General features: G+C 33.3%; 1 protein-coding gene across 2 annotated transcripts; it reads left to right on the top strand.

Annotated features, from left to right (window-relative positions):
• The first annotated feature begins 5,511 nt into the window (after nucleotides 1-5,511).
• Nucleotides 5,512-9,765, top strand: LOC131054250 (uncharacterized). Of its 2 annotated transcripts, XM_057988719.2 has the most exons (5): nucleotides 5,512-5,699; nucleotides 5,963-6,025; nucleotides 6,344-6,406; nucleotides 6,766-6,895; nucleotides 7,012-9,765. In XM_057988719.2, the coding sequence occupies exon 5, from the start codon at nucleotides 7,033-7,035 to the stop codon at nucleotides 9,541-9,543; it is 2,511 nt and encodes an 836-aa protein (XP_057844702.2). In that variant the 5' UTR covers nucleotides 5,512-5,699; nucleotides 5,963-6,025; nucleotides 6,344-6,406; nucleotides 6,766-6,895; nucleotides 7,012-7,032; the 3' UTR covers nucleotides 9,544-9,765. The 2 variants fall into 2 exon arrangements, with proteins under 2 accessions (XP_057844702.2, XP_059072854.1); XM_059216871.1 differs by having other exon boundaries at nucleotides 6,766-9,765.
• The last annotated feature ends 2,272 nt before the right edge of the window (nucleotides 9,766-12,037 follow it).

The following is a 12,037-nucleotide window of genomic DNA, read 5'->3' as shown; positions in this document are numbered from 1 at the left end:
TGGCATGGTGCATGAAATATACTTTTAATAGAGTTTTTTTCCTTGTTTGTCTAGCTATATGATGTTGTTTTTTCCCTATCTTCATGAAATTTGATCTTTTTCATGTATATTTTCATATGTTCAACTCAATATAATATGTTTTGTTTCAATTTAAATTTTGAAAAAGTGTCTAAAGAGTGGGAAATTAACTATCATTTTATAAAAGGAAGATTAATATAGTATAATGTGCATTGATGAACTAACAATCATATCACTTTCCTTATAAAATTTAAGTTGGAAAGAATATAAAACATGAATCTAATTAATATATTTGTATTAATTTTTCAAAAGGGAATTAGATTAAAATAGATGGTATGTCTATCAAAGGAAAATTATTGAAAATGCAAACTATCTAAAAAATAATATCTTTGGTTTTAGTAATCAATGGTTTAGATGTTGGTATAAAAAATTGTAAGAAGAAGAGGTTCAAAAACAAGAGTTAATATTCACTAAAAATAAAATCTATATATTTTTATAGTTGCAATTCAATGAGACTTGTTGATTCGGAACCATCTTCTTTTTCTTTTGAAAACTAAACTAGTTTCATATAGTAGTTGAAACACTTATTGAATGAACTAACAATAATAGAAGATGATACACAAGCATATACAAAAGAAAAATAATAAAAATAAACTAATTAAATATAAAAATATAAAATTAAATAATAAGAAGTTATTCAATATGTTGGAAAAATTTATCAGGTTGATCAAACTATTTCCTATGTAATTTCATGAGAGAAAAGAATGCATAGAAGATTATATAATGACCATGATGCAAATATCAAATACAAGCCACAAGATAACACAAGAAGCGCCTTGAGAAAACCCTCTATAGGAGAAAAAAAACCAACATCCAAAACCACGCAAATTTAATGTATTATTCAACAATCAAGATTTTATAATGCACTTATAGAGTCTCCATGAATACTTCTAAAACATCAAGCTCCTCCACTGCATCCTACATATGTCAAAGTATAATGGGTAACCATGCAAACGCACATCACATGCCATGCTTCACATATGCACTCCATAAGAGAGATTAATGCAAATGATATCCAATCCCAAAAACCAACTAGCCAAATCTAACCACAAAACATGTGATTACTTTTTTTGAACAAGATCACACAAAATAACAAGTGATTAGGTAAAAAAAATGTACCTCAAAACCATGAGTTCACAAACCATTGACCCAAATATCTAGTTTCCATACTAATTTTCCCAATACCAAATATTTTTCCCATGTTCTTGACCCACACATAAAATATTTGATCAAAGTCACATACAACTTTACAAGTAGAGCCAAATATTTAATGTTGATAAATGCATCTCCTAAGATGCACTACAAATAAATATTTATTTTACATAATTAAATAATTTTTTTCTTGTGCAAGGTGTAAAATACCCCTTTTAAAAACTCTTCCACTTGTATATAATGCATAAGGGTTAATTAATGAATTGCATCATATTCATCCATGAAACCACATGACTCTCCAATATGTTTTCATACTCTTCAAGGTACATCATGTAATAATACCCAAGATATACACCATCTTAATCAATAATTTCTCTCAACCTCTAGCATGCCACTTATGGAAGAAAAAGAATAAGACAAGTTGAAGATCTACCCATCCAAATAATATAAGAATCAATTCTTAGTGATAATAAAGGCTCCAAAGTAAATGAAAATGAAGAAAAAAAACCCACATGACTAGAATTAGAAACCAAAACTTGAATGTTAATCCATCTAATCATCCATACTTTATTTTTTAGCTTGACCCTAAGGGTTTGGAGGAAGTATATGATATTGGGAGTTTTTTATGGAAATTTCTCCTATGGTTATGAAGGATGCACAGATTTACATCAATGTTCCTAACTCTATTCTTGCTAAATCATTTGCTTGACTTATGGAGCTCGCTTGCTAGGAAATTCTATGGGAATTGGCCCAATATTGATATTGTTAGAAAATGGATCCTTCAAGTTTGGAAACTTAGCAGTTAGGTCAAGGTCTAAGCTATGTTGAGTGGCTTTTATCATTTCTTTTTCCTACCAAGAGGATAAATCTAGTTATTCATGAAGGCCCCTGGTTTATGGGTTTAAATGATGTTTGTCTTCAAATTTGGTTTCCTATTTTTGTCAATAATAGAAATATTAAAGTTTCCTATTTGGGTTCATCTACCAAGGTTGCCCTTGGAATTTCAGAATGAAAAGGTCTTTGTGAATATTGCTTTATGATTTTGGAATAGAATAGTAGGGCATAATTTGAGGGGGGTAAGGGGGAAGGAACTACCATAGAATTTTAGGGGGTCTCCCACCCCCCTTAGAGTCAACCATCATTTGACAATGCTCTTAAACAAACCCCACACTCTTGATGTGAGGGAGAAAGGAGTGAGTTATAGTTGTGTTGCTGATAAGATCACTAAATTGTGTGATATTGCTATCAAGATTCAACTGTGTAGAATTTTTATTCAAACTCATTGACCCATGATTCATGAGTAGTGGTTCACAAGAACCCATCCCTCATGAGAATTAATGGAAAAATTAGCACTCATTGCATCTAGGTGATGCTTATAGAGTTGAAGCATTGGGCCTTCCCGAGAGGTCACCCATCCTAGTACTATTCCAACTCAAGCATGCTTAACCATGGAGTTTCCTCCAAGGTTAAGCCCACTTAGCTTGCAACCCCATTTACAAAACCTTTAGAAAGTGTTGTGACTTATGAACCATTCCTTTTAGAGCCCCTTAAGCTCATTGATTTTTAAAGTAGGAGATATTTTTCCACAACAAGTCAAATTGTTAAGTGCATTAAACACTTACTGAAGGTTTTGCAAATGGGGTTGAAAGCTAAGTGGGCTTAACCTTGAAGGAAATTCCATGGTTAAGCGTGCTTAAGTTAGAGTAGTATTGGGATAGTCATAAGGCACAACACTTGTTGAAGGTTTTCCAAGTGGGATTGCAAGCTAAGTGAGATTAAACTTGGAGGAAACTCCATGGTCAAGTGCGCTTGAGTTGGAGTAGTAATGGGATGGGTGACCTCCCAGGAAGGTCCAATGCTTCACCTTCTATGAGCATCACCTAGATGCAATGAGTGCTAAGTGTTTCATTCATTCTCATGATAGATGGGTTCTTGTGTACCACTACACATGAGTCATGGATCAATGAGTTTGACTAAAAAGACTACACGGTTGAACTTTACAACAATATCACAATTTGACTTGATGTGGAAAAAGATCTTTTACTCATCAATCACTAAATTTATGAGGAGGTTTCTATTCACTAGATTTGTGCATTTGTGGACAAAAACCAAAATTCCCCCATTCAAATTACTTTTTCTTCAAAAATTGGTACTTGGGTGCAACATATAGAATATGAAGGCTCCCCATTGATTTTCCATTCTTATGGTAAAGTGGACCATGCCTCCTTTACTTGCTTGAAAAATAAAATTAAACACTTTTGGGGGGGAAGAAGGGGGATTTACCAGATCCTCTGATGGATTTTGTTTCCCTTCAAGAGGTTCAAAAAGTAGATATTAAAGGTAAATCTCAAATGGAATATTTGATGAAGGACTCCTAAGTTAATAATTTGAGACTAGTAGATGGTTCTATTAGTGATTCAATGACTCCTTGTCTCAAAAATGTTAGATTTAAATTTTATATTTAAGAAGGAGGATCCTCATTTTGAGATTAAGAAAAGTTCTTTGGCTCATTTTTATAAACCATCTTGACTTAGGGTGGGTCTTTTGGTTTTTATAAGTCTTTTTCTTTTATAGTATTATTGTGGTTCCTCTTATTGTTTGTTCATTTTTGGGTGTGCTTCAAGCTTTATCCTTCAGTTTTCACAAGGTTCAAGGCCCTTTGAAAATATTTCTTATTTAAATAAAAACTATTTTCACTTGGATTTTTGATAGCAAATGTGTTGGTGAGGACTATGATGTTTACAAACACCTTAAAGGGATCTACCAATTTTCTAGGATAAATTTCTCCTAGGTTAGACCATTAGATTGATTAAGTTTACCATCGTGGATGAAAATCAAAGATAACATACACAAAGATGAACATGTCCTATAAGTAATTGAAGTATATTTTAATTTTCTATAACTTAACACAATTAAAGCATATGATTTTGATGTTTTTTCATCCCAAGAAAAATAATATATAAAATATTATATATTGAATGTATTTAATTACTTAGACTTATCACACAAACATGTACCATTTTTACTCATAATAGCTCATAAGAAGGGGCAAATTAGTTGGAATATAATTTTTAAATTTTAAGTTTGAGATTCATTCTCATGTGACATTGAAATGAACCTTCCAAGTAAAATAATAAATCCAATACAAGAACTAAATAGATTGATATATATATATGAATGAAGTGTGATAAATGATAAGAAAATGATCACAAATATTTAAAAATAAATTTAAGTGAGAATAATATAGATAAAAATAGATTCTAATAGGAATAAAATCTAATAAAAAATACAAACTATTATTACACAATTATATCAGTATTCTATCAAATAAATATAAAACTAGTAAAAAACTAATACAGATATATAAATTTCAATTCACAACCAAAGTCAAACTTTCTAACCCCATCTTTTAGAACCACGTGACCTTTCGGACTAATGACCACTATAATTCTGTTTTGTCGACTTTGCTAAAAATATCATAGAAAGGAATTATCCCTATACCTTAACGCATTAAGGAATATTAATACATTAACAAATTAAAGCATGCTTTAGATTCTTTTACATCTCAATTTTAATTTATAAAATATTAATACACTAAATATCTTTAAATACTAAGACTTATCACACAAACATGTACCAGTTTTGCTCATAACATTTAGTGAGAAGGTACATACTAGTTGGAACTTAAATTTTAAATTTCAAATTTGAGGTTCATTCCCATGTGACATAGAATTGATCTATGGCATTGAAATGAACCTTCCAAGTGAAATAATAAACTAAAGACAAGTAAATAGATTGAGATAAATACAAAAGGAGTGTGACAAATGATAAACAAATAACAAATATTTAAAAATAAATGTAAGTGAGAAAATATGAATAAAAATAGATTATAATATGAATCGAATCTAATAAAAAATATGTAATTTACAATTACACAACAAGTATGATGGAAATGCATTCATTTTTTTTCAGCATTAGACAAATATTACTAAAATCTAATTTTCTTTCTGCTTTATTTTTATTTTTAAAATTTGATATCTATTTTTAAAATATAAATATGCTAGTTATTACCCAATTATACCACATACAAATATATAAATTTCACTTCACACTGAAAGTCAACTTTCTAACCCTAATTTTTTAAACCACGTGACGTTTAACAAGTAGTCCCACTAACGACCACTGCAGTCGTGTTTTCCTGACTCCCACTAAAAATAGCATAGAAAAGTATTACTAGAGTTAACTGAGCTATTCTCACTAAATCCTCACTGATCCATCAACTCATTAAATCCCGTCAAAAATGATCCATCTTTACTAGAGTTAACTGAGCTATTCTCACCGTATAACTTCAGCACAGGGAAAACTAAATTTGAGATTGCTTTTCCTGCAATAGTTTTCCTTCTCAATTTGATGTATATCAGTTGATAGCTTTGCCTCCGAAAAATTGGAAATGGAAAGGAGTTTTTAAGGTACACATTGTGCCCTGTTATTTTTGTGATTCGGCACAATTTTTATGCTATGCTTTAAATCTGCCTTCAAATTTCTAGCAGTTGTTCTGGCTTTTTATATTAAGTTTGGTAATGGTTTGTTAAGGTCAAGTTAGCGAGATTTGTTAACTTAGGGGTGAGCTGTCACAGTGCATGTGCATTGTATAACTGAGCTATTTTCACTGTTTAACTCCAGCAGAGGAAGAACTAAATTTTTTGATTGCTTTTCCTGTAATTGTTCTCAGTTTGATGGATATCAGTCAATAGTTTTGGCTCCGAGCAATTGGAAATAGAAACAAGTTTTTAAGGTACACATTGTGCTCTGTTATTTCTGTGATTGCTCTCCTGCAAATATTTTCTGTGCATTTAAGAAACAAAGCTGAATTGGGGGATTTCGGCACAATTTTTATGCTATGCTTTAAATCTGTCTTCAAATTTCTAGAAGTTGTTCTGGCTTTTTATATTAAGTTTAGTAATGGTTTGTTAAGGTCAAGTTAGCGAGATTTGTTAACTTAGAGGTGAGCTGTCACAGTGCATGTGCATTGCATAACTGAGCTATTTTCACTGTTTAACTCCCGCACAGGAAGAACTAATTTTTTTATTGCTTTTCCTGTAATTGTTCTCAGTTTGATGGATATCAGTCAATAGTTTTGGCTCCGAGCAATTAGAAATAGAAACAAGTTTTTAAGGTACACATTGTGCTCTGTTATTTCTGTGATTGCTCTCCTGCAAATATTACACATTGTGCTCTGTTATTTCTGTGATTGCTCTCCTGCAAATATTTTCTGTGCATGTAAGAAACGAAGCTGAATTGGGGGATTTCGGCACAATTTTTATGCTATGCTTTAAATCTACCTTCAAATTTCTAGCAGTTGTTCTGGTTTCTTATATTATTTTTAGTAATGATTCGTTAAGGTCAAGTTAGCGCGATTTGTTAGTGCTCAAGGAATGATTTCTCCTTTCAGCAATGAAATAACTAGTGAAGAATTTCTACTCTTGTGAAGTTGTGGGCTTAGGCATTCATTTTAAACATTTTATTATCTTGCAGATAAAATATTGTTCGCTGCATCGGGTGCGCTGGTTTTTAACTGTATTTTATTACAACATATGAAACATTTAAGAGGTGTAATTACCTTTTTTCCTTTGAATGTGGGAAACCCTGTTTTCCTTTGCCATTGGTACGTATTTCCCAAAATTGTCATTTTAATCTACCAAAGCCTACCATTCTCTAAACTTAATCTTGAATCTAGACATAAATTTCATTTAATCTCATCCTACTTTTATTGTTTAGTAGATCTGTGTAAATTATTTGGCAATGGCGGAAAATTTTCTAGCGCCAGAGATTTCAGAAGATGAGAGCAAGATAAATTCTGCAGGACAAGAAACCGCTACGAATCTAATGAAATTGCAGCTCGGTTGTTCATCTAGTGGTAGTGCCGCTCCTGAAAAGAAATCACAACAGGAAATTATTCCTCCAAAAGCATCACAGGTCAGTGACTCTAATGAGGAAGATCCGTCTTTAGGTAAATGCATGCAGCCAGGTCAACAAGAGCCCCCATTTTATGAGAAGTTTGCTCGTAATCTTGGAGTGAGGAATTATATGTCAGTTATTGCAGAAGCAGACATGAAATTCGATAAACAGGCTTGTACTTCACTTCGTAATAAAGCTGGCATATATCTCCCCCATCCTGAAATAGGAAAGGTTTTGCGCATGCATGACACGCCAGAGAAGGAATTTGAAGCAAGTCATGAAGCTGCAGAATCTGCAGATGAACTCGTTCCGGTCAAACTAGAGGATTTGAAAGTTGGGAAACGGAATGAATGTGTAGTTTTGTATGGGGAGCTCTGTGTTGAACCTTTCAAATTTGGCAGAATATACACTGTGCTGGAGGAGGTGGACACCAACAATGTAGTGACTCTTTCTATAGTTTCACCAGATCCTTCAACTATCAACCAGTCTTTTGCAAGACATTATTATCCTAAAGGCATGAAAATTGCTGTGAAGGAGCCCCAGCTCGTACAAAGTGAAAGCGGTCTCATCTTCATTTATGTGAACAATCCCTTGTCTATTGAAACATTACAGAGTATTTCTCCTTCTGCAGATGAAAATGTTACAGTCAGTAAAGTAAAAATTTGCAAGTGGATGAATTGTATACAGGAGACTATTAAAGCAAAGGAGTGGAAAAAATGTATCAGAAATTGTACTAAATGTGAAATAAGCTACCTCAAGGGAATGCATGTTGATGAGATATCAATTCTGGAAGTCTATCTGGACAGGTATCATGCCCAAATGCAAATTGGGCTATATGAGGGAGCTCTAGAAGATACGGAAAAATATACAAAGATGAACCCTTCTGACAGCTTTGGAGTAGTCTGCAAAATACGCTCGCTATTATCCTTGGGAAGGTATAACGATGCATATCGTTTACTCCATCATGCATTGGCTGTTGATTATTACGGAGATGACGTCAGAAAAGAATTCATTACTTTTTATCGTTCTTGGGGTTCTTTGTATTTTGATATGGGTGAGGCCATCATAGCAGAAGCAGGAGCAGGATCAGGCAGGCCAAAATGTATTGTACCAGACGGTGATTTCTTGGGGCCAGTGGAAATCAGAAACACAAATTATGTTTGCGGAAGGGGTTTGTTTGCAACAGAGGATATTGAGGTAGGTCAGCAATTGTTGATGAGCAAGGCTTTGGCAATCTCTCGCAAGGCTATGGATGATCCCATCAAGAATGGGCTGCTCAGAAATGTGAAAGATGTACTGGCTTCATGTGAAGACAACACTCTAAAACTCTTCCTCTGTCATGCCCGCGGCAGGATCAATTTGGAAGGGATGATTCCAAGAATGGAGGATTTCTTCAGCGAGTCTGGTCAAGATAACAATATCCCAACATCAAAGAGGGAGAGTGGAAGCACAATTCCAGTACGAGAACAGTATGAGAGGCTGCCTGACAAAGATCGAGAAATCCTTGACATCTTAAAACGCATAGCATTAGAGGACTCTTCACCAGCTGCAATGGAAGAAAAGGGCAATGTATCAGTGATCATCAATCCTGTTCCAACCAGGCAGTATTATGGGGTATGGCTGCTTGTGTCCTTCATAAATCACTCATGTGTGCCCAATGCAACAAGAATCAATGTGGGGGATATCATGAGAATTCATGCCACCAAGCCCATTGAAAAGGGCCAAGAAATCACCATTCCTTATTTTGGTGTTTTGGTTCCCTATCATCTACGACAGGAATCTTGCAAGGCTTTTGGCTTCTGCTCTGAATGTAAGTGCAAAAGATGCAAATTGGAAAAGAAGGTAATAGAATCTGAATCAAAAGCACAGAGACTTTACAACGACTACCAGAGATTCTTCATTTCCAATAAGAAAAACAATGCTACCCAGCTGCTGCAGAAGTTTGTTAATCAAACTGAAAACTGTTTAGAAGTTTTAAGGCATAAAAAAATTTTAATGGATAAAGAGACTGAAGCGTGGATTCGGTCGTCGTTTATGGCTGCCTATTTGGCGCGTATTGTTTGCAGGAAAAGCAGAGCTGAAAAGAAATCAGTAGAAGAAGAGGAGAAAACACTCCTGACAGCAGTACGATCCGTAGGTATGACTTGTCCCGGGGATATTCAATATCTCACATTTTGCCAGAGTTGCTTTCTATTTTGGAGGCATCTTGCATCCAACCAGCTGGGTTCTTCATTGAATATCTATGCGGGCTTGGCGGTTGAATTTTGGAAGAAGGCTTGTCTTTTCGTTTATGGAGAACAGAGGATAGATGTGATGCAACTTCTTTGGGAAAAATTGGCATTGCCTGGAAAGTGATGAAGGCTAGACACCTTCAAAATGCTATACCTAAGAAAGACAATGCATAATTATTTTGTTTGTTTGTTTTTTGTTTTTTTTAATTAAAACATTGGATTCCGCGTATTTATAAGTTAGATTTATAAATAACATTATGGGGTGGTGTATTCTATGGGTCCCATAAGAGTAATTAACATTGAGAGATGTTGATTGGATCAACAAATTCAGGAGTTTTGTGGTAGAATAAGGATAATACTTATCATTTCTAATCTATAGATAGGATTAGAAAGTATAACCAATATTCAATTATTGTTAGTCTTCTTTTTATTGTTAGTCTTCTTTTTATTTTTATTAGTATTATTATTATTATTAGTTCCTGCCGAGAGGAGGTAATTTATGCATTCGTTGAATCAATTTATCTTCAAGCTAACCAATCAGCTTAAACAATTTAAATATTATTTTAAGCTTATCTATAATTAATGTTTATTAACATATTTTTGTGATTTAAATATTATCATTTTTTGTTTTTCTGTTGGCCTGATCGAGGAAACAGTCATTGTAAAAAAAAAAAAAAATCATTTTTTAAATAACTTAAATTGTTTGAAGCTATCCAGAAGAGTCTACCAAATATTTCATTTCAAGTGCATATTAAATGCACTGTACTGTGCACAGTGAAGATAAATATGAAAAAGAATGCACAGTATGAAGACATCTACAGCAAAATTAATTGTCATTCCATGCATATTGAATGCACAGTATGTATGAAGACATCTACAACAAAATTAATTGTCATTCCATGCATATGGAATGCGTAATGTTGTGGTGCCCAATATTTCGTGCCATTCTATCTTATTTGTTTTTGTTGTTAGTTTACCATTCTATCATATTTGCAGGTGAACATGAGTCTATCCAACAGACAATTCTGTTGCTGGAATATTCAGGTGAACATTTTTTTTATTTTTTTTGTTCTAACTTTTTTATTTTAATTAAAAGATTGCCACAGACAATTTTGTTTTTCTATTTCATTTCAACATAGCTTGAATTATATGGCCTATAAGAAATATACCTTTTTTTTTTCAATTTGTGAGCCTAAATACTGTAATTGCTATAGTGGAAGAAAATTTCTTCACATTGCTCTAAGATTCCATGAGGTTCTATTGAATGAATAGACATGAAGAATAGTGCCCTAAGATAGATAATATTAGGCTCTAGACTTCACAACCGAGTTTGATTGCTTTAAAATTTATATTCTACTCTAGGTTTCTACAGTTAAAGGATTTCATGTATTGCAGATTTTTTGTAGCTGCCAACGTGTCAGAATGTCCCTATTCGTTCCTCGGGATTCTTATGTGACATGGTACCACCAGTTCATTTTGCTTTTACCTAAGCTTTATTATCTGCATACTTTTATCTAGTGCATCTGTAGGCATAGCACGAGTTAACAAGTAATATCCTTCAAGGGACAGAAATGTATTGTGGTGCTATGAAACTGTTTTTGAGTGAGATATCGCCTTCTATGAAATTAGAGTTTGTACCTGGTTTCTTGTTATAGTGGCTTCTACAATAATGACAACCCACAACATTTTTCGTACCTATGTTCTCACACTACCAATATTGTGTCGGATTCCCTAGTAAATATTTGTGCTCAAGGCACTGCTCATGATAGTGCTTATGAAAGTGGACAAAATATGAAAGATCATTTCTGGTCATAATCAACTCTTGTGATTAGGTATAAATCTATTAAACTTATCCTTGTAAGAAGACAAGCGTCGGTTTTATTTTCTTTGGACTGGTCATGTTGCATCCATTATTATAACCTAAATGAAGAGATTTAAAACAAAAGATTCATATACTATACCTTCATGTATTATGGAAATTAAAGAAAGTTTTGTAGGTTTGTGGCAAGACTTGAAAAACTCTTACCATTTATATTATTATTATGTGTTTTAAGACAAAATATCATGTACCTAAATGTAAAGAAAAAAAACTATAAGGGTTTAAACTTTATCATAATCAGACCACCATACTGTTGTTTGTAATCATGCCCTTGATAAGAAGACCATGTTATATTGTGGGTTCTTTTCATCTGATGTCTCTATTCCAAATTCACAGAACTTTGTGTTTCATTAAAACATTTTAGGTTAAATCACCAAAAACATCTTCATAAAAAAAACTTTAAACAATGTTGAGATGTCCTAAAAAAGATTAGATGTCATTTAGCTTCCATAATGTGCATGCACAAAATTTACAGTGATGTACTAACCCCACTAATCTCATACATAAGAAATCTAAGTTGGGCATGCAACTAAAACTTCATCAAAAATGAACAGTGAGCCTTGTTGGCAATTTGGAGGAATTGATTATTGTGTTGCATTGATGTTTGTCATTGATGGCAACACTAGCTGCTTTCGTTGTTTATCGATATCCTATTGGTCCCGGTAGGTTGTTTGGTTTCTAGTTGGATTAGATCATGATGACATGGTATTCTCCGGTATGTTTGGGTTATGGAATTGGC

Source organism: Cryptomeria japonica, chromosome 2 (assembly GCF_030272615.1).
Source record: "Cryptomeria japonica chromosome 2, Sugi_1.0, whole genome shotgun sequence".
NCBI lineage: Eukaryota > Viridiplantae > Streptophyta > Pinopsida > Cupressales > Cupressaceae > Cryptomeria > Cryptomeria japonica.
The sequence above is the reverse complement of the archived record's forward strand: the minus strand, read 5'-3'. Positions and strand labels throughout refer to the sequence as shown.

Bases quoted from the DNA above. Each gene is read 5' to 3' on its own strand.
- LOC131054250 (XM_057988719.2), top strand. From the start codon at position 7,033: ATGGCGGAAAATTTTCTAGCGCCAGAGATTTCAGAAGATGAGAGCAAG.